General features: G+C 38.1%; 1 protein-coding gene across 3 annotated transcripts in view; it reads left to right on the top strand.

Annotated features, from left to right (window-relative positions):
• The window catches only part of LOC113531900 (copine-8), a 116,573-nt gene that overhangs the window by 62,239 nt on the left and 32,483 nt on the right, over nt 1-21,851 (top strand). For all 3 annotated transcript variants that reach the window (XM_053241907.1, XM_026922876.3, XM_053241908.1), the window contains 7 exons: nt 10,271-10,334; nt 10,998-11,101; nt 14,475-14,579; nt 16,905-16,946; nt 18,045-18,120; nt 21,509-21,562; nt 21,789-21,850. In XM_053241907.1, the coding sequence (XP_053097882.1) occupies nt 10,271-10,334; nt 10,998-11,101; nt 14,475-14,579; nt 16,905-16,946; nt 18,045-18,120; nt 21,509-21,562; nt 21,789-21,850 (507 nt within the window). The remainder of the gene's footprint in view (nt 1-10,270; nt 10,335-10,997; nt 11,102-14,474; nt 14,580-16,904; nt 16,947-18,044; nt 18,121-21,508; nt 21,563-21,788; nt 21,851) is intronic.

Consider the following 21,851-nt stretch of genomic DNA (forward strand, 5'->3'; position numbering starts at 1 on the left):
ACATTTTAGTCACTTTGGCTAAAACTTGGCTTCAAAATAAATAAATCAAATAAAACAAGCATCAATGAACAGCCTGATGTGGGTGTAAAAACTCTTCTGGTCTGATTCACTTCTGCTATTCTTTCCAAAGTTATTACAGAATGGATTCTGTATATGCTTTTGCACCAACTGAGTTGTCAGGAATCCTAAGGTTCAGCACTAAACCTGCATCAGTCGGGCAAAGTGGTTGGGATGGGCCATGATGATTCAATAGATCGACATGATATGCTGCAGCTAGCCCATTAAAAAGGCTTTTAACTTTATAGTCAATATGAAACCTAATAGGAAGCCAATGTTAATTGAATAAGACTGGCGTAATATGCTCTTTCTTTTCCTGGTAAGAAGGTTTGCTGCTGTGCTCTGATCTGTGTGAAGTTTCCTTAAAGGAACAGCAGGGCTGTCGGCCTTTAACACAGTTTACGTAACTCATGTAACTCAGAGGTTTTAATGTAGGCTCATGCAGGGTCAGGATGCTTGTTATTTATAATAAGCATGAGAGAGGCTTTTTCACTTTTTCAACATGGTGATACTGTAGTAAGTAATCAGCATCATGTATTTAGATAAAATAGTTTTGTTAGTTTCATGGAAGTGCAGTTTCCCATGTTACCGAATAAAAACTTCCAGCTTGTTGTTTGCTTGGCGCAATCTAAGAATCATTAACAAAGTCCATAGTGGGAGTCATAACACATGCAGGCAAAACAAACAGAGATCACTCATGATCAAAACCATAACACAGGCACACATTAAAAAAAATTAATTCGACATAGGGAATTGTGAGACAAATGCACAAGACAAATACATGATAAGACTTCACAACATGACAAAGACAAAAAAAATAAGCAAACTAATCAAGGCAGAACTGAGAATGGGTGAGAATGCTGGACAACATACTAATGACAGGACGGTCAGAGACATGACTAAAAAAAATCAAAACAAAAACGTACATGTACAGACAAAGTCACTGGACATAAACAAAGAACACATGACATGAACTGAAACATGACACGAACTGAAATCACAACATGAAAACAGCACTCATAGTGTTTTCATCTGCGAAGTGCACCTAGAAGGGAAAAATCCATGACGAATGCATTAACTTTTAGAGTTACAAAGCACCATTCTCATACCACCATTCCGAGAATATGCCTTTATACCTTAAACCAACAAGGTTATCTTCAGAAATCACATTTTTGGACTTAAGTTATTTTTGACTTTCTCAGTGCATTCTCTTTAAATATATGTTGAATGAAACTCTTAACTCCTCTTTAAAATGCAGTCATTTGATTTGTTTAGGCTAAATACTTGGGGTGGCTTATCTAACTCAGTGGATGCATTTCCCCATTCTGTTTGACATGCCTAAGGTGGTGTATAAGCAAGAACAATAAGGGGCCTTAAACTTGCGCTCTGTTATTTTTAAGTGTCATTTAAACATTTTAATATTTAATGAAGTCATGCTCATATTTTTATAGCTGTTGATAAAACATTTACTCAGAAGAAAAACTCCAGATGTGGTGTCCCACAGTTACTGGAGCTATCTCTGTAAAGAAGATAACAAGTCATGTGGACCAACACTGAATCAATCAGTGTTTCAAGTTTCAAGTCATTAAAACTCCCCATCCCACACTAATGTTTGGGAGTTTTAGCCTAAGTATATAGGGGCAATAATATGTAGGGATAGAGCTTGTGTTTAATAGAATTTTGATTTTCCAAACAGCTTCAGCTAATCTCTTTCAAAATGTATGACTTTATATCTTTAAACAGAATCTTGTAGTGAACGAATAATGATTTGGTGACATCTAAAAGTGTTTAGTACAATAGTGGCATGATGCCAACTAATACATTATGTCTACAACTGTGAAAAAGAAACATTTTCACAATCTGAAACAAGGTGTAGTTATTGGCCTCTTTGGCTAAAACAAGTAAAAATGTAAAAATACCTTTTCTTACTACCCTCTAGAGTACATCTTTTGTACCTGTAGTGTGTACCTTTTATATGGTAAAATAATGTTTTTTTCCTTTAAAAAATTATTCAAAGTAATACTTGCACCTTAAGTATCACTGTTGTACTTTGAAAATATTCCATATCCTTAAAAAAGTAGAACAGTTAGGTAAAAATATTCTCCAAAGAAAAGGATTACTGCATGTAGGAGTGTAATTGGAAATTTCAGGTCAGATTAACATGCAGTGTCTTCAGGAAAACTGTGCTATCTTTAAAAGCACAGACAGAGTTAGGAATTAATTCTAATTAAAATCCTTTTTAAATGTATTTGTCACTCAGCCTGGGTCCTGTCTGTTTGTCCTCTCTCTTTACCTATCTTCAAAACCCACTGTACTGTATGCGCTCTCTGAATTAAGGAAATGTACAATAGAATGTAATAAAACACTCCCTTCTCTTTCTTGTCTAATGTATACTGATATGAAAACCAGCACATAAACAGACTCCTTTTATTTATCACGGCAGAAGCAAATACTCTCTGGTACATAATGAGTGTAACTGCCTTAGTCTAGCTTCTGGACTGACAGCACAGAGAATTCAGAAGGAAAAGAGAACACAAACATACAGAGGTGCCAAGAGGCTATACATCGTATATTATAGATAGATATTATACAGTCGATATTATAGATAATATAATCTTTTTTCCTTTAATTGCTGATGGCATGGTAACCTTGGAGAAAATAAAAACTTACTTCTAAATTTTTTTTGTAAATGTATTTAAGTAAGCGTACAAATATTCAATTTCAATACAACTTGAGTAAAGTATAAATCTACCAGAGAAGTACTTAAGTACAGTAACGAACTACAGATAGAATATACCCCCACCAAAGGTGACTTGAGATAAGAGAACCGGCCGGTAAAAATAGCTTCGCCATTTTCAACCAAGAGTTTCAGACTGATCACCGCTAGTGGCCCAGCTTCACTAAATCAATAAGCAGTTTGGACTGAGGCCACACACCCCATACTATAGTATATGCTGAGGCTGTTTGCTAAGTGATCTATCGCCTGCCCTGATGCACACTATTATAGCTGACCATGCTAAAATCTCACTGAAGAAAGCACTTCCACAGCTGAGCCTCACATAATATCCCTTTAGAGAGCGAAACCTCTTAAAGGCCCTTTTTTATTCCCAATATTGCAGAAGTTTAAAAGCTATAAACTGTTTTGAATAAGAACAAACATTTTTGTCTTAAAATCCCAAGTTATTGTGCTTCTTTTGCTGCCATGTAATATAATGAATACATTTTTATTTATATTTATTTCATGTAAGTGTGCACAAAGACTGGTTCAACAAAAAATAAGTTTTCTGTTAATCTTTATCAGTTTTGAAAATTGATAATTTGGCAGCTATAAACTTTTCTTACTTGTTAGCAACATTATCTTCATAACTCCAGTTCAAAACCAGTGAAGCAAAAGTCACACATCAAGTAACTACATTGGGGCTAAAGGGGAAATTTCTATAAATAATGTTTGTAAAAATTCAGTCACACTGTTCCTTTGCATGTGTATGTGCTTATAAAGCTTATGGATCTGTATTATACTGGAGTATTCATCTCGCGAAAGTTGCCGTAGTTAAGGGGAATGTTTTGAGAATGGTGAAACCGTGGCAATCTAATGCACCTGCACCTCCACCCTGATGGGGGGCACCTTTAACAACCCTAATGACTGTTAATTACAGATAATTATACAGTTTAATCAGCACACCAGCCTGCATTCTGGAGTCTCTGCATAAGGAGGGAAAAACAGAACGAGAAGTCTCTCAGCGTGTCTCCATGGTGCTATTTTAAGCCCTGTCAGTGGATGGCAGGAGAGAGAGGAATACAATTGTGTGAGTGTGTGTTTAAATTCGAAATCAGGGCATCTAAAAAAAAAAAAAGCTGTTTGGAAAAAAGAAGAGTTGAAATAATTGGCTTTTATTTGTGAGCTACGCCAATTTCTCAGATGTACCAATTTACTCTGTTTGCGTTATATCATAGTCATTTTTCTTCTTAGTCTTGTTAGGCTGCTCACCTTTCAACCTTTCTTTCTTTATCTGAAGTATCGTTATGTGTAAGCTCCAGTAGGGTTTATTTAATATCACCCATGCAAGCAGTTAAACATGACACTACTTTTCATAGCAGGGGGTCAAGTACTTCAGCTAGAACACACGGGCTCTAATTTACTACTCGAAGATCTTATCCACATTCTCTGTTTTGTGAATCCTCTCTTGCTGGTTAAGTGGAAGAAGCAGAGGTAAGACCTGTGTGTGGCTAAATGGCAGTACTGCTATGGTAGAATAAGTCTCAGTGGAAAAAAAAAAAACAGGCTTGATTAGTTAGCCAATACACTGCAATGAGCATTTTTGTAGATGGAAAGGTCACCTATTGAGCAGCTATCTTTGAAACAGACAGAGTGAGAAGATGGAATGAAAAAGGAAGAGGGACTAGATTGCTTTTAATGATAATTGTTATTTCATTCAAATCCGTACTGATGGGGGGTGGGGGTGAGATAATTGAACGTGAGACGATCAGAAAAACAGCTGTTCTGCCACAGTGTAGCCGGTACTTAATTAGCTTGTTCTGTCGGGATGCTGATTGTAAATTCATGTGTCTTGATTAGGACTTTCAGGAAGGTAGTTTCACAGTGTAGAGAGGAATTCGAGGAGATGTGTGAAGGTGTCTATGTGTGTGCGTTTATGTGCTGTAAGAACGAGCATCTCTGAGTGAGTGGATAGTGATAGAGTAATGGTGATTATGGTCTTTTTAAAAGGAAGTGTATTTCACCCAAAATCTTTTCACCAGTACCTGCCTCATCATGTGTCCTGCAGTAGCGTCACTTGTCTTTGTGATTCAGCAAATGACGTACTTTAATGTATGACAATGAACGAAACTTCACAGTGCAGCTGAATGCAGTAACATTAATGGAGTATCCATCTTTGACAACCAGAATCACTTTTTCATTAGTGCAATTTGGTATAATGTACAAGACAGTGAGACAGGGGTGTTAAAATTCACAACACAGACACACTGTGGACATTTTACAACACGCCCCCAAAGGCCCTGCCCTGGTTTGAAAGTGGAAAGTAGTGGAAAGCTGGAAATAATATGGATATGGATAAACATATTTCCACTTGCTAAATTTAAGTAAAATTTCTTAAAATTTTGAGACTTGAAAAACTTGAGACTATAGAGTATGTAGAAATTACAGAACTTAAGAACATAATTTTAATAAAGTTAATAGTAACTTTGCATGTACAGTACAATGACAAGAACAGTCTGCGATGATTCTTCTCACTTTTACACTCACACTGGCACACTAGTATTAAAATAAGTTATTCATGGCTTTTATAACAAGTCGTTCACACATATGGTCTTCCGACAACAGTCTTTGCATTGAGTTCTACTTTTTCAGGTGACAGAGTTATCTCAGTGAAATATGGATGAGCCCGTGTCCAGGAGGCACTGGTGCAGAAATATATTCATGCAGAAATATATTCATTATCTCTGCTGGGGTCCTTTGCCCAGCTTAATGGTTGGGGTTGTCATGGAGACCTGAGCTTTGCTTTTTTTTCCCCTCTCACTGTCTTCCTCTTGTTTTCCAGGTCAGGTTATGAATGGTTGAATGCTCTGCGGATTTCTTTGACGGATGGGGTGCAACAGTTTAGTCTGCCACCTGTTGGCTTGTTTCTCACTGCCATGAAACAGACTGACACTGAGCATTTGCATTTTTATTTCTTTATTGTCAAATTTCCCCACTTTCATCTCCTTAGCAGAGTATCTACAGGAACACCTTAAGAAATCGTACAAGGATTGCATTCACTGCGTGTGTGAGAGGTGTTCAGGAAAGAGTGTGAGAGTTGTCGCTGTGAGGAAATATGCTAGTATATGATGCTTTTTGCTGTCTACATGTTTCTTATGCATTAGGTTTGCGCACCGCTATTTAGAGGAATAAGAGAGATTTCAGTATTAAAACTGACCTCACTGTATAATTAAAATGTGCAAGATTTTAATTAAACCCCTGAAATCAGACCAAAAATAGCATGCTGTGACATCTGTGATTCATTGCCTGGACATGAGATTTTGCATGATTACACAGTTTATTCTAATGCGTGGACTTTTTTGTGGGTGATGGAATGCATACTGATGTAATTAGGATGTATTACTGCCAGTTCTGATACAGATTGTAGCTTCCATATGAAAGGTCTAAGTAGAGAGGAAAGAGGTCAAAGCTGATAGCTGATCAGATCACATTGCCAGCTGATTATTGAAATATTTATGCAGTCAGTCATCATTATTGAAGCATATAAAGCAGATAGCATGATATGTAATGAATGCTAAAAAGAAATGGCCATTTATTGCTACTACTAAAGCCTGTTAAATGACTTAAAGAATTGCATTGGAATTATAATTACTTAAATGATTTAGAATTTGAATATTTTAGAATCTCAATAAGCCTGATTTTATTACTTTTATCATAAATTTTAATGCTTTTTTAATTTTTTTTAATGTTTTTTAATTTTGATGTAATTTAATTTTAATGTTTAATTTATTATTTTTATCAAGTCAACCAACGTCTAAAGACTTACCTCTTCATAAAGTACTTAAGTTAGCACTTACAAAAAAAATAAAAATTACTTCCCCAACAGAGTTTTGGACTGATGGTATTCCTAGTTAGTGACCTAGCGAGCCAATATCAGAATGTATTTTTGATAGACTTCAAAGCACTATTGTAAGTCGCTCTGGATAAGGGCGTCTGCCAAATGCCATAAATGTAAATGTAAATGTAAATGTAAAAGTCCCTCCAGCAAGCTTCAGTTGAATCTCAAATGGTTTCACCATATACGCTCACGACAAATGGCAGTATCATAATGGCAAAGCAGAAACTTTGTTTTTCACTACATGATGAATAGAATGCCATCTGAGATTCATCCACAGAGTGACTCCAATAAGTGCCTTAAGGAAAATGTTGAAGTACTTACATGTGAGATCACTTAGACTTTAGCAGTCTAAAAGTAAAATGTCACAGAATACAGAAATATTATGATTTTTGAATAGTGAAATAGTGAAATTTTCACTTTTTGAATAGTGAAAATCATTTTGGCAAATATGCATGATATTAATGTTTGTGCTTCCATTACTTTTGAAATCATAGTCTTACATCCATCCATTTTCCGTACGGCTTATCCTACACAGGGTCACGAGGGAGCCTGGAGCCTATCCCAGGGGACTTGGGGCACAAGGCAGGGGAAACCCTGGATGGGGTGCCACCCCATCACAGGGCACAGTCGCGCACACACACTCACATTCACACACCTCGGACAATTTGGAAACGCCAGTCAGCCCAGCATGCATGTCTTTGGACTAGGGGAGGAAACCGGAGTGCCCGGAGGAAACCCCCAAGGTGTGGGGAGAACATGCAAGCTCCTCGCGTGCAGGGCGGAGGCGGGATTTAAACCCCAGCCACAGAGGTGTGAGGCAACAGTGCTAACCACTAAGCCACCATGTCCCCCTATTCTTACATCACATTATAAAGATTTGGAATTTATTCCCAAATCACTTATCTCTATAGTTGATGAATCACTCACCCGCTCCGGAGGCTGAAGTATTGGAGTGGATGCCAAAATCATAAAAATAAGGTGCAAATGCATTCATGCTCTGCAAAATTGTGTCCACTTATAGCAAATGATAGCCATCAAGGTTACACTGCACTACAGAGCTCAAGGCAGCCGAAAAAGGAGACACACAGGAAATGAGGATTGTTGTCTTCTATTCCATTTTCTGTATAATAATATTAATAATAATACAGAAGACCCAAAATGACATATTAAAAGTCTGTTAATCTTTGCTCCCTTTAAGATACAGGGTACTTGAATCTGCTGTAGGAGCGCATAGAAGCCCAGCTTCAGTGGAGTTTTACAGCCAGGTCTACAGCCTTTCTTACATTACATTAGGCTTGGGATCTAGACAGTGACTCACTTTCCAATGACACATGCATCTCTAACATCAATCAACATCACTGCAGTCATCATTTAAGTCAATAAAACTCACTGCAGGACATTGACAATGAACAGAAACTGGCATCAACAGTAGATAAATGACATTCAAGTGGTTGAAGAGTATGATCCAGATTCTAAATATAACTAATTTCTGTTACCTGATTTGTTATCAGTAGTTAATTACGAAGCAAAAGCTCACAGATTTCTAATAAACTACCTTAATTCTAACATGTTACCAGAAAGCTTAAATGCCTTTTAAGTTATTCCTTTTTTTATTACATTATCTTCTGCCAAGGTGTATCACTGAAAACAGCTTGTTCATGGCACTTGTTTAGCGTCAGTGTGTTCACAGTCTCGAAAGAAATAATCTTTATTTTATTGGACACTGTCCCAGTCGTGCCTCTGTCACAGTTTCTTGCCTTGAGAATAATAAGCAGCAAGCAGTATAAGAGCTAGAGTTTATTAAACTTTATATTTGTGTCTGTGCAGGCTGCTCAGATATGGAACACTAAGGAGTAAAGCTCAAGGGAACTGCTCTGGATCTCAGCCTAGTGTTTGCTTTCTCAGGAATTATATGCAAAAATACACATTTCAATCACAGCAGGGGATTTGTAGGGGCTATTTAATGCCGTAACTAATGAAAATAACCAGGCTTTATTAAAAATTGTAAATGTTCAGTTGTGTTACAGACTGAGACTGCTAGCACATGTGGGGACTCAAGGCGATAGTGTAATAATACTGAAGCATAGACAGGGTACACGGCTGACAGCATGGGTATTCGACAATCTGTTTTCTCAGTGTACATAAAGATAGAAAAAAAAAGCACTGTTACTTTACTTGTCAAACCAGACTTCCTGCTGAACTCTCTACCTCCCACTGAGTGCTGAAAAGAGCTGGCTTTTGAAGCTAGGAGTCCTTTTATCCACATAGTAGGATCCAAAAGTTTAACTGCACTACTGGCATATGTTTTTATTTCTGTAGCTAGCTGGAACCAGAATAATTAAGACAAGAGTGCATATCGTAATTTAGCTGTTTTCCATGAAACATTCATATTTGGAATACAACAACATAACTAAAGGTGGAAAAAACAAAACACAACTAAAAGAACTGGATAACTGGAACTAGAACAAAGACAAAGAACTACAGATGTGAGGAACACCAACAGCAGGGTCTCCATTAAATAACTGCAGCCTATGGAGGAGACTTTGAAGGGTCACTGGAGCTATTTGTAGAATTGTTCTAAACGATCTTTCTAAACGATGTTCTAAGCAGATTGACAATCTGCTCTTAAGATATTTGTGATGAATTTATTCTGAATAGAAAAATAGCAACAGTGGCACATTTACCTATAAAGCCAGGTTCAAGAATGAATTATATTAACATTTAGCAATGGTGAATTATTAATTGCTCTGTGTGGAGCGTTGCATGTTCTCCCCGTGTCCACGTGGGTTTACTTTGGGTTCTTCGGTTTCCTTCTGGAAACATGGCAGTAGGTGGATTGACTAAGCTAAATTGCCATAGATATGAATGAGTGTGAATGTGTGTGTGTGTGTGTGTGGTGCCCTACGATGGACTGGCATCCCATCCGGGGTGTATTCCTCGCTTGCCTCCAGTGTTTCCAGGATAGACTCCAGATCCACCATGACCCTCACCAGGATAAAGAAGATGAAGATGAATGAACAAATTGTTGCTTGTGCTTGTTTCCATCATTGTCACAAATGACAGAGTAGTGCATTCCAAATTTACTTTCAACTTTTCTAAGAATATTCAGAAGGAAAAGCTTCAAAACTCACACAGTGGAGGGTGTAGCCTTCTCAGAGCTTAGGGCATATGCCCTTAGGGCATAGCCTCCCATGTGGGAGTTGTGAAGAAAAAAATCTTAGGAAAATTCCTCAAAGGTTCTTTAGAATTTCTGAGGGGATCTAAATCCAGTTTACGATTGTAGAGGTTGAAAGTAAAGGTAAAAAAAAAAAAAAAAAAAAAAAAAGTTTACACACAGGTTAACATACAAGACTTTGCAGCCTGCATAGAGAGCCAGAGTGCTATACATACTCACATGATGAGACAAAACACTTGTTATATAAAATGCAACAGGAGTAAAGACTGACCAGGAGTTAATATTCAACATCGCTTGAGTAAAGTTTCATGTTTCGTAGTAAATTTTTGATAAATTGTTAAATTAAAAACTATTCTAAGTGGACTAAGTGTACTAATATGTATTATTGTGATTGAGTATTGAAAGTTTTCTCTTTCCACAACAGGGGCATTCCTGGGAAGAAATGCGGCACCATTATTGTGAAGGCTGAGGAACTGAACAACTGCAGAGTAAGTCATCCTGAGTGTTGTGTTACGCTGGATCATGTCTTTGCAGTTACTCTGCATGACACTCTTGAGTATTTCCCTTTGGCTTATCCCTGGGCAGTGGTGTCTCAATGGCTAAAGGCAGCGATTATATACTGATTAGAGGTTAGGCAGTTCAAGCCTCAGGACTGCTACGCTGTCACTGTTGGGCCCTTAAGCAGGGCCTTTAATTGTACTTGCCTTAAGCTCTTCCCTAAAAGTACTGATTTCAGTGATGCTTATAGTATATGCCTCAAATCTGCACAGACAACAACAGAACAGGCTGGCAAAACATCCAACTAGTCTCTTTTGGGCCAGGAATCCCAGCTGTTCCATGAACACACACGTAGATTATAGATTTGTAGTTTACAGTATATTCACTTCATGTAATTTACCATTACCTGATGATACCCTGACAGTAAGGAAGGTGTGTGCACATGCCAGTCTCTGTGTCCGCACAGGTATGCTTGTCAAAAGGATTTCTCATTTGTCTCCTTAGTTTTGCCACCTGGCCCCAGTTAAGTAAATCTAAAAGACTGCGCCAAACCATTTTGCAGTCACACAATATCATCTGCTCAAAAAGATCTGGCTGCCAAATGATTAATTATTGTGCACTGGTGTTATACTGGTTGTGTCTCTGTCCTACAGGAATCTGTAATGATGCAATTTTGTGGCAACAAGCTGGACAAGAAGGATTTCTTTGGCAAATCTGACCCTTTCCTTGTGTTTTACCGCAGCAACGAGGACGGAACGTAAGTAGGCTAACCTACTTGCAAATAAAAGTTGTTAAATTGTCCTTTCAACATTGGAAGTCACAAGATATGTTTACTGTTTAAAGGATTAATTCATGAGAATACTGTTGCAGGGCAACCGGGATATATGGACACAGAGCTTAAGCTACCTAATAAGTTAGTTTAATGATTTAGCTAGCCACCACATAGCCATTAGGTCTGTTATACAGACAATGTGAAGGCACAGTGACAGTGATACAACTTGATAGAACTATTAAGAATAACATTTCCCTCAAATATGTTGGGAAATAACCAAAAATAGGCTCCATATGGCAAAAATAACACTGATTTTACTTAGCATTGACTGCTAAGTGAACGTCTGTTGATTTTTGCCATTATGTGCTACATCAACATTTCTGCTCTAAAACTGTGACTACTGCAAGAGTGGGCTTTTCACATAGCGTCTTCTCATAAAAATAGTGAACATATACTCATATACAGGTACCAGTAGCCACACATACACACGCACACTACTCAGCTAATAAACACATATCCTTCTCCTATAAAATATGTTGAAAAAAAGGCTTAGGATTATTCTTAGTATAAGTATTCTTCTTAGTGCTCTCTCTTTTTTCCCTCTCTGTTGTGTGTGCAGGTTTCTGTTAATTAAAAGGTAGTTGTTTCAATTGATTACTTCTCTAATACAGACTACAACAAACACATGGGAAATGAATCCGGAATGAAACAGCAAATTCAGAATCAATCAATTACTCATTTATTCACTCATTCTTTTTCAGTAATCGCTTTGTCTTGGTCAGGGTCGGGGCAATTTAGAGCAGCCAATCCACCTACCCTGCTGAAAAATCCAGCTTGGTCTGACCAGCTACCTGCTGCAAAAGTACAGACAGATTTGTCAAACTGGTAGATCATCTTTACCAGATGTGAAAAATAAAATAAAATGGAAATGACTACATAAAGAAATAAATATTTCGCTGTAGTGAGGACGTCTGTTAACTGACATATATAGAATTTGTCTGTCTAGCAAGTGTTCATTAGTCCCAGTTTTACTGACACTAATTGGAAAATTGGAACATTTTGTCCCTAATTGCATAACTCTTGTATTTTAATTAGTGCACTGTAAGGTCTCATTCGGTGTTCTCTTTAAATGCACCGGGAGCTGAGAAAAATCCATATCGGTTGATCACTAGTTCAGAACATACTGATTTCTAATGAGGTGACTGAATACGTGACAGTGATGATTACCGCCTGTCCTCGACCTAAGAGCAGCAGAATATTAACCTGAGCTGCTGTCTTCGCTGTAGCTGTGTAACCAGATGATAAGGGGTTTATTTTGAGTTGTGTGGGTTCGGTGGATAAAAAAGTGGTTTGTGTGCAGCTGAATAGCAGAAAAAAGCTGCAGAAGCAGCATGACGTGTCTATAAGTAAATCCTCCACTAATGTATAGCCAGTTGTGTAGAGGGAGGGAAGGTCTTAGAAGAAGTCCTGTTTCTGGAGGCCAAGGACAATTAAGCTGTGCTAGCTGTGCTCATCAACACAGTCTTTTCAGAGGCAGTCTCCAGCTGATTGGCTATAAATGCTATATATTCCACTTTATTAGGAACATCAGAACAGCCTCAGTTCTTCAGGACATGGATACCACAAGTGTTGAAAACTCCTTTTAGATCCTTTTAGTGGTCCATGTTGACATGATTGTATCATGTAATTGCTCCAGGTTTGTCAGTAACAAACTCATACAGTGAATTCTTGGATGACAGGAAGGGAACCCGATGTGGTCTTCTGCTGCTGTAGCTCATCTGCCTCAAGGTTCAATGTGTTATGCATTCAGATGCTTTTCTGCGCTCCACAGTTGTAAAGAGTGGTTACTTCAGCTACCGTAGCCTCCCTGTCAGCTCAAACCAGCCTGGTCTCTGACCTTTCTCATGAACAAGGCATTTCTGCCCGCAGAACTGCCGCTCACTGGATGTTTTTTGTTTTTCGCAGCATTCTGTGAGATCCTCAAACCAGGCTGTATGGCACCAACAATCATGCCACAGTCTAAGTCACTGAGATCACACTTTTTCTCCATTCTAATGTTTAATGTGAACTTTAACTGAAGCTCTTGACCTGTATCTGCATGATTTTATGCATCGCATTGCTGCCACATGATTGGCTGATTGGATAACTGCATGAATGAGCAGGTGTACAGGTTTTCCTAATAAAGTGGCCAGTAAGTGTATATATTAATATATTTCATAGAATAGGAGTATTCTGTTTGTTGTGTCCTTGGTTACCATGTATACTGTGTGTAGCACCCACTGCCTTCTTTATATGTATATTGTTCTCTTTTCCCATGACTGTAGTAGTGACTGAGTCTCACCTGTCACTTGTTACCTCAGTTTAGTTTGTCTCATTAAACCCTTAGTGCCTCTCTTGTGCATTGCATGAGTAACAATGGTGATTCTGAGTCGTGTTTTCTTAGCTGTGTTTCTGTCAGCATACTTTTTTGTTTGATTGTAAGGATATTGCTATTTTGGTTGGGCCAGAATTTTTACCTACTGTTATTTTTGTAGCCAGAAATGCACACGCCTTGTTTCAACAAGCCTGCCTGATTTTTGTCTTATTTTGGTTCCATGAAATAATTCTAAGCCCTGCACAGTTACTACAGCAACTAACCTGAAGTAACTGCATCACTCTGCACTACTTTCTTATTAGTACATTTCTTTATACTGTTTACTGATTAAGGCAGTGGTGTGCTGTGAAATTGGGGAGGTTTGTCTAGCAGTCAAGCGTGTCCTTAATTATTTTTTCATTAGGTTGCTAAAACATGCAATGCACTTGGTTTCTGCGTTTTAGTAAAAGGCTACGTCACCCAATTACTAAATACTACTTAGTGATTTTTTTCCAAATATTTCAGAGAAAAGAAAATCATTTGTCAAGCCAGTAATTTTTTTTTCTCTTATTCCAAATATTGACATAAGATCTGTGAGTGTAATCTAATTATATGTTATTATTAAAAGTGTGTTTTTAACCCACCTAATTTTTTTTGCACAGTTTACATTATGCTCTTTTTTGTCAGGCTGCTACATGAGCTAATATCACAAATGTTGGCACATTGATTTTTGGAAATAGTGGCTTTGACTGTATATGTTTTGAACGCAGCCATGGACTCTGGTGATTTTCAGATTAACCTCAATAAACACACTTTGAGTACAAAATTGCTCCTTGTACCTTTCTCCTGCACACTGTTATTTTAAAATAAACAGTTAAGCCATTAGTAGGCCTGTGTACATGATAAATGCCAGGGATTTCTCTACAAATGTGGAAATTAGAAATTATTCACCTTTTGACAATTCTTTGTGCATGTGTTTGACTGAGGCATCTGTGCTTGTGACAGATTCACCATTTGCCATAAGACAGAGGTGGTGAAGAACACCCTGAACCCTGTATGGCAGGCCTTCAAGATCCCCGTCAGAGCCTTGTGCAATGGAGACTATGACAGGTAGGGCCTCAGCAAGTATGTCTTTATTTTTATGTAAAACAGAGCCTAAGTAATTAGTTACTTGTGATTATGACCTAGGACTTAAGCACATTTTTCTGGAGTGATATTTGTTTTAGTGAGGAGGAGTATTAAATAAATGTTTTGTGCATGTTACTGATTCTGAAAAGCATCTCCTGTACTAACAAATTAATTTGACTAATAAAAATCATTCTATGTATTGCACCTCAGCTGATTTGTGTAGTGCGGCAGGATTTGAACCAAGTATACCACGTGTCTCACACCAGTGCATCGCATTTAAACATACATTCAAAATGAAAACTTTTGTTTTTCTTTCTTTGGACAAGAAACGAAATAATGCCAGTAACCACAATATCAGCAGCCCACTGAACCTCCTTCTCCATCAGAATAAAAACTAGCCAGAATCAGATGCAATTCGTTCTTCCCTGATATCCAGTCCAGACATTTGCCTGATACTGATACTGGGTATCAGCTAGGTGCCATTTCTGGTTATAAACAGTCTGAGGCAGCTGTAAGAGCATTCAAAGTGCCACCCTATATCACTGGCTACATGAAATATCAATTTGGATTATTTTAATTTATTCCAGTGAGCAGGATAACGGGGGAGGTGTAGCCCTACAGCAGCACACACTCTGGCTCCGATTAAATTCTAAACCTCATGAAAGTCCGAACTGCAACTGCAATCTTGTTGAATTAATAAACTTTATTGGACCATATACAGTGGTAATGAATGTTCATAATAATCTCGCAGTCAGTAGAGATTTGGCATGTTGTATTTACTAAGCCAGTGTAAGAAAGTACAGAAACGCTTGCATCACTTCACAAGTATGTGACATGCTTGAGCTGCACATTATTCTTTCTTATTCATTCTTCTTTCTCTCCCCTTTCCCATCACCTCTAAATTGGCAACAATTGGTACATTTCTCAGAGTGGATTAAAAAATAAAATATGTATGTAATATATAAGTAATATATAATATTTAAAAGAATTAATGGGACATAATAATTTAATGGGACATAATATGCTGTTGCAGTTGTCAAATTGCCTGACCCAAAAATCACCTCTGTGTGGGAAAGACTGTGCTACACTATAAAATGTTTCTTTTCTAGGCAAAGAATCAGGAGTGGGCGATATGGTAATTTTATCAGAAACTTTTACAAGTCGAATATGGGAACTTGGATTTTTTGCCTTCAAATAAGTATTTTGAAAATCTGAATAAAATTCATCCTGACACCCCTAATGGAAATGCATTAAATCATATGCAAAGTTTATTGTTTTATAAGGCGTTCTGACTCCCCTGGCTTTAAGTGTACACCAGTGGCAGTCAAAAGTGCCCCCTTGCTCTTCCTCTACAAGACCTGAAGCCTTGGCTGAATGGAGCACTGATTATTGCCTCCTGCTTCTGCTTTATCTGTGATTGAAAGTGTTTGAGTTTGGGGAACTGTAGGGCTGTGTTTATGGAGATAAGACTCTGCAGTACACTCTTGTAGAGAAGTGCTGAGTGTCCTGCTGCCATGTTAGTTCTGGTGACAGGCTATTGTTAGTACGCAGCCAAGCAAAATATTGTGGATTTTGACACAAGAAATTCATGCTGCGCGCTCATCACTTGTTGTGCAGCTGCTAACAGCAGCAATGCTGATAGCTGGAAATGATATGGAAGTGAACTTTTTAATTAAGTTTGCAAGCCAAGAAATGAGAAATCGAGCCTCTCAACCCTAAGCAACAGGAGCAAAACCTTTCTTATTCTCAAAGTACTGCTATCTGGCACTGGTTCATATCTCCTGCAGTTTTACAGATCATTCATATAAAAGAATGTTAAGCCATCCAGAAGAAATCCAACCCTATTTTGCACACAAGATCTCTAGCTTTTTTAACTGGCTCTGTGCAGCACTTAAAACCTCACCACTTTCAGCAGGCTCCAAGGAAACCAATTCACTGCTCATGTTGTAATGTAACACTAATGACTAGCTTTTGTAGCATAGCAGTCCGTGATTCATATCTCTATCTCGGTATCTCTCGCTTACTTGCCCTGATTGCCCATGAAGTGAATAGTAAAATGTAAAATTGCTGTTAGAGATACTGGCCACAGTCGATGGAAAATTGCTTACTTGATATTGAGAGAATGATACTTCATCTTCAGATACTTCAGATAATGATTGAGGTGAAATTGAAAGAAAAAAAAAAAGGCTGGTGTGAAACGAGATTACTGTACAGTTGTCAAGCTGACATTCTACCCACTCTCTCTCTCTCTTTCTCTCTCTCTCTATCTCTCTCTCTCTCTCTCTCTCTTGCTCTCTCTCTCTCTAGAACAATCAAGGTTGAAGTGTATGACTGGGACAGAGATGGCAGGTAAGTGTTGTAACCATTCAATAAAACACAAACAACAACTACTCAAAAGTAGTTTTAGATGCTCTTAGAATTATTCTCCTCATTAGATCCAAGGTAATAGTGACATGCAAAAGTACACAGCCTACAAAGTCGATAATATTATCGTATATTGTAATAATTTTAATTTGGTCTGATATATAGCCAATTATCAGTTGTTATTTTTTTACCAACAACGTTTTTTTTTTTCCACATGCTTTTAATTTTTTCAGAGTGAAGCTTGAGTAGGAGTCTGGCTTATTTTGTAAATAAGTCCCTTATTTATTCATCTAGTTAGTTAGGCCACAATTTTGTGCAATGTGAAATATTGCGCTTAATTATATAAACAAACATGTGAACATATCAGCATAAACAGAACATCAACAACTAATTAACTACAAGCATAACTTTAAACAACACTTGGAGTTATAATGTAGATCTTCAGTTGGCCAAGAATGCTGGATGTAGGGAAATGAAACAAATGGTGAAACAAATGGTACATTAGTAGAGAGTTGAATGGCACACCCTTGTAATCTAATTGATTTGCCATGCAAGGCAAAAAGAAAATGGGCAGCGATATTATCTGCCATCAAATAGCTGCGAGCTATTTTTAATGCAAACAGGGTCGTTTATAGCATACCATTTATACATTCACCATCATGACTTCTCCATTTCCCTTGTGATGTTAGAAATACTTTAATTTGGTTTATGTCGCCTTTTATATCATGACTGGATAAATTCATTTTGTGAGAATTAGGCAGTTACGAATCTTTATCTAGTGCATTTATGATGATAGTCATTCAGTGAGTCCAGGAGTGAAACAAATGATGGTATTTTGCATATTGTGTTTTCATAGCTGCCAGAGTATTTAAAAAATGAACAACAAAAAGAAGTGCTAGAAGACAATCTAATCATAAACCCGTTTCATTGTGAGATACACAATAAAGAAGAAATATTCTACTCATTGCATGGTGTATGGAGGAGATTTAGCAGCTCATCCTATCCTACATTAAAATGAATTTCTCTTTCTTTGTGTGTGTGCTGTTTCCATATGTATGTCTGAATGCATGTGTGCACATACAGCCACGATTTCATTGGCGAGTTCAGCACAAGCTACAGAGAGTTGTCCAGAGGCCAGTCCCAGTTTAACGTATATGAGGTACATGCATGCCTTTTTCTGAATGTTTTTCTCAAAGTCTGTCCTCCAAAAGGAACAGCTGACTCACATGCAGCAGTTTATGCTTATCCTGTGATTAAAATAAGGAAATTAAAACTATACAGCCATGCACATTTATGATAGACACAATTACAATAAAATCTTTATAGCCTTAAAGGCATATTTATGGTATTGTATTGACGCAAGTGTTGGAAAAAAATATGAAAATGTGCATCCCTAGACTACAAGGCAATATTAAATGATGTAGCACTGTTTCAGCAGTGCAAGGATTAAATTAGGGAAATTGATATTTTAAAGCAGATTTGTTAGAAACGCATTCTTCTCCCAGCTAACAAAGAATGTTAAATGGAGCATTTCTGCAATATTTTTAGCACACAGTAATTTTTTTGCTTCATGTTACTCACACAACTTTCCCATTACAACATATGGCATGTTTAAATGGAATAAAGTCATGAGAACAATCATCTATATCAATATAGTATAATGTTAGCTATATAACTCTTAGATTCGCTTTTACAAGGCTTTAAATTATCATGTAATTTTTATTCAAACTATCATTATCTTTTAATTATATATTATAATATTTCCACATGATTGAGTGATTGAGGAGGTAGTGTTCAGAATGGGATGCACAGGGATGGATTAATGATTTGATGCGTCCTGTATTTTGCTTAGGATAGAAAGTGATTGCATGCTATCAGTTAAGAGAGAGGTGGCATTGATATGCGATTTAACGCTCTACAGCTCTAAGCAACTTCTCTCATGCTGGAGTGGTTAGTGCGGGTACTGTAAGTAGGGACGACAGGCTTTTTCATTGTCTTGTCATCACTGATGCCTTTGTGAGGGTCTTACTGTCTGCATGACCATTTTGCTATCAAACACATTCTCTCTCTCTCTCTCTCTCTCTCTCTCTCTCTCTCTCTCTCTCACTCACACACACTGTTTATTTGAAGTGACAACCACTACAGAGCAGTTATGGAACACTTCTCATCAAGGGCTAACAGCTTTTGCCCTTACAGTAGTAGCTTTGTGGTGTGTGTTTTCCTGCATTTCAATCAATGCTTTGCTGATGTGTATAAATATGCACAATTTGTCATACGTCTCTTCCTGTAACTCAAAGACAAGTTTCCCTCCTTTTACAGCAACACATAATGTGGATTATGTTAGAATTAACTGCAGGACAGGAATGTTACATTTTCCAACATAATGTTCATGTGGACCATCTATAGTGTATGAGCAGTTTCCACTGATGTGAGCTTCAACATGTTTCACTGTACTGAGAAAAGAATGGAAAACTGAATGTCAGTCCGTGGGCAGTTTTTTCTTTATTATTAATAAACTATTAAAATAAGTGACTACACATATTGGCGTATTTTGAAATGATAATTGTTGCACTCTAACAATAAACAATAAACATGACATGAGAGAATGTATTAACATTGTTTACCCAAGTTTCCCCAAAGCTGTTTACCCAAGTGTTTTACATTATTCACAAGCCGACCCACACTGTTATGTTGGTAAGGCATAATCCTAGTTGTATATGTAACTGGTTCTGTGAACCCTGGATAACTACTAGGGGCAGTGAGAATCACCTGGATACCTTCTTAGATGAGCGTGCAAGCAGTTTAGTGAAACATGATTCATTATTTGCAGTAAACTTTCCCCAGAATGTTGTGCCATAACAAGGAACACTGTGGTTATCCAGGGTTCATGGAACCAGAGTTATGTACATAACTAGCATTCTATTTCCCCCCTTCTTAAGTGCCAGGGGTGGTAAGAAATCATCTGGATAACGTATACCACGATACCATGAGGGGCTGACAGTTTAGAACTAACCGGAAAGGTTTTTGGAGATGACCACTGCACGCATGCCATTGGGAGGGGTGACATTAACCTTGTAGAACCTAGAGAAAATAATGCCCATGAGAATGCCCATGCGTGTCATTGTGCTCAACTGCTCAGTTGTATAAATGAGATAAAATGTAAGTCGCTCTGGATAAAGGCATCTGACAAATGTCGTAAATGTCAGTGTAAATGGGGTAATATGACCTTGGGCAGAAAACTTGGGTTTAGCTACAAGAGCACTTCAGAGTCATTGGCCACCAACACGTGCAAGGCGAACTTATCACCAAAGCACGCAATTCTCCCACTGTTTTTGCTAGAGTGATCACTAGTAAAAAGTTTTTAGAGACACAGTAAAATCCTACGCCAAGCTCTTGGGGAATCATGAAGTGCTTCACCCCTTTCAGAAAGGTTGTGAGCCCCAGAGAGATGCCATGCATGATGTTGTGACATGTTGTAGTGCCTGCCACATACACCGCTAGTGTAGATGGGATTTGCTGCTGTTCAGTAGTCCCCGAAGAAAACCAAACCAGTTGATGAGGGGCACACCACTGACCGAACAGCTTCCACTTAAGAGCATACAAGACTCGTCTGCGAGGGGCTCTTGCATTCAGGAGTGTTTCTTGGACTGCTAGGTCATAGTCGTCAGTCAACCAGGCACAGATGACCTGGTTGGGGGTTTCTATACATTTGGGCTCAGATCTGCTGAAGGAGGAAGCCACCAGGCCTTGCCTGCCATCCCTGGACCACAGCAGCAGCGAGTTGACTTGGAATCAGCGAAGATGTCCACCTGTGCCAGTCTTTTCCCTGATCTGGGATACCACTTCTCAGGGCAGACACTTCTCTCTTAAGTGTGCTCTGTACCATTGTACAGTCTCTGTAGGTGAATTGCTCTCTTGGGCCCAACTTCCATGCAAGGTGAAGTGAGCTATCCAACTTTAAGCCACCTTTACGACTTACACTATATGGCCAGAAGTAGGTAGACACCTGACCAATCACACCCATGTGCTTGTTGAACATCCCATTCCAACATCCACTCTTCTGGGAATGCTTTCCACTAGACTTTGGAGCATGGCTATGGAGATTTGTGCTCATTCAGCCACAAGAGCATTAGTGAGATCAGTTTGGGGAAGCAACACATGAGTGTGATGGTCAGGTGTCTACAAACTTTTGGCCATATAATATTTGTGTCTGTCTGTCACGACCAACATGAAGCAATGTCTCAGAATTGGTTAGAAGAGCTTTAGGGCCAGATTGACCATCCAGTTCTCAGGGCCAGATTGACCATCCAGTTCTCAGGGCCAGATTGACCGTCCTCTGGTTGATGGGCTTCCATTACAACTGAACAGTTTTATTATTTTCTCAGTATAGGGGAAAATGTCAAAATACATTATTTGAGGTAATTCCCTGAAGACTACAGGTATAATAGATAGAGATTAGGTTGAAAAATGCTGGAGTATTTTTTTTTTAAGTGAGTACCTCTTGATTCTCTCACAAATGAATGAAAAATGTCTGTCTTTCTCAATAGGTCATTAATCCAAAGAAAAAAGGAAAGAAGAAAAAATACCTCAATTCTGGAACGGTATGTAGAATATGGGTAATGCTTATCCACTTCTGTGTAGGGCATAGGAGTAATGCAAGGATCTGTGCTATAATTTTAAATTTCCACTGTCAAATTAGTGAATCTCTGATTGGATTTTACAGTAAATGGATGCTGTGTACTGTAAAATTAATGAGGTGTAGTAATTTGCTGGAGGCAATCAGTATGCTCTGTTAGAACTGTTTTCTTGCTCTCTTTCCATTGTTAGGTAACACTTCTGTCATTCCTTGTGGATATTGAAGTCACCTTCCTAGACTACATTAAGGGCGGG

Source organism: Pangasianodon hypophthalmus, chromosome 18, assembly GCF_027358585.1.
Source record: "Pangasianodon hypophthalmus isolate fPanHyp1 chromosome 18, fPanHyp1.pri, whole genome shotgun sequence".
Classification (NCBI taxonomy): domain Eukaryota; kingdom Metazoa; phylum Chordata; class Actinopteri; order Siluriformes; family Pangasiidae; genus Pangasianodon; species Pangasianodon hypophthalmus.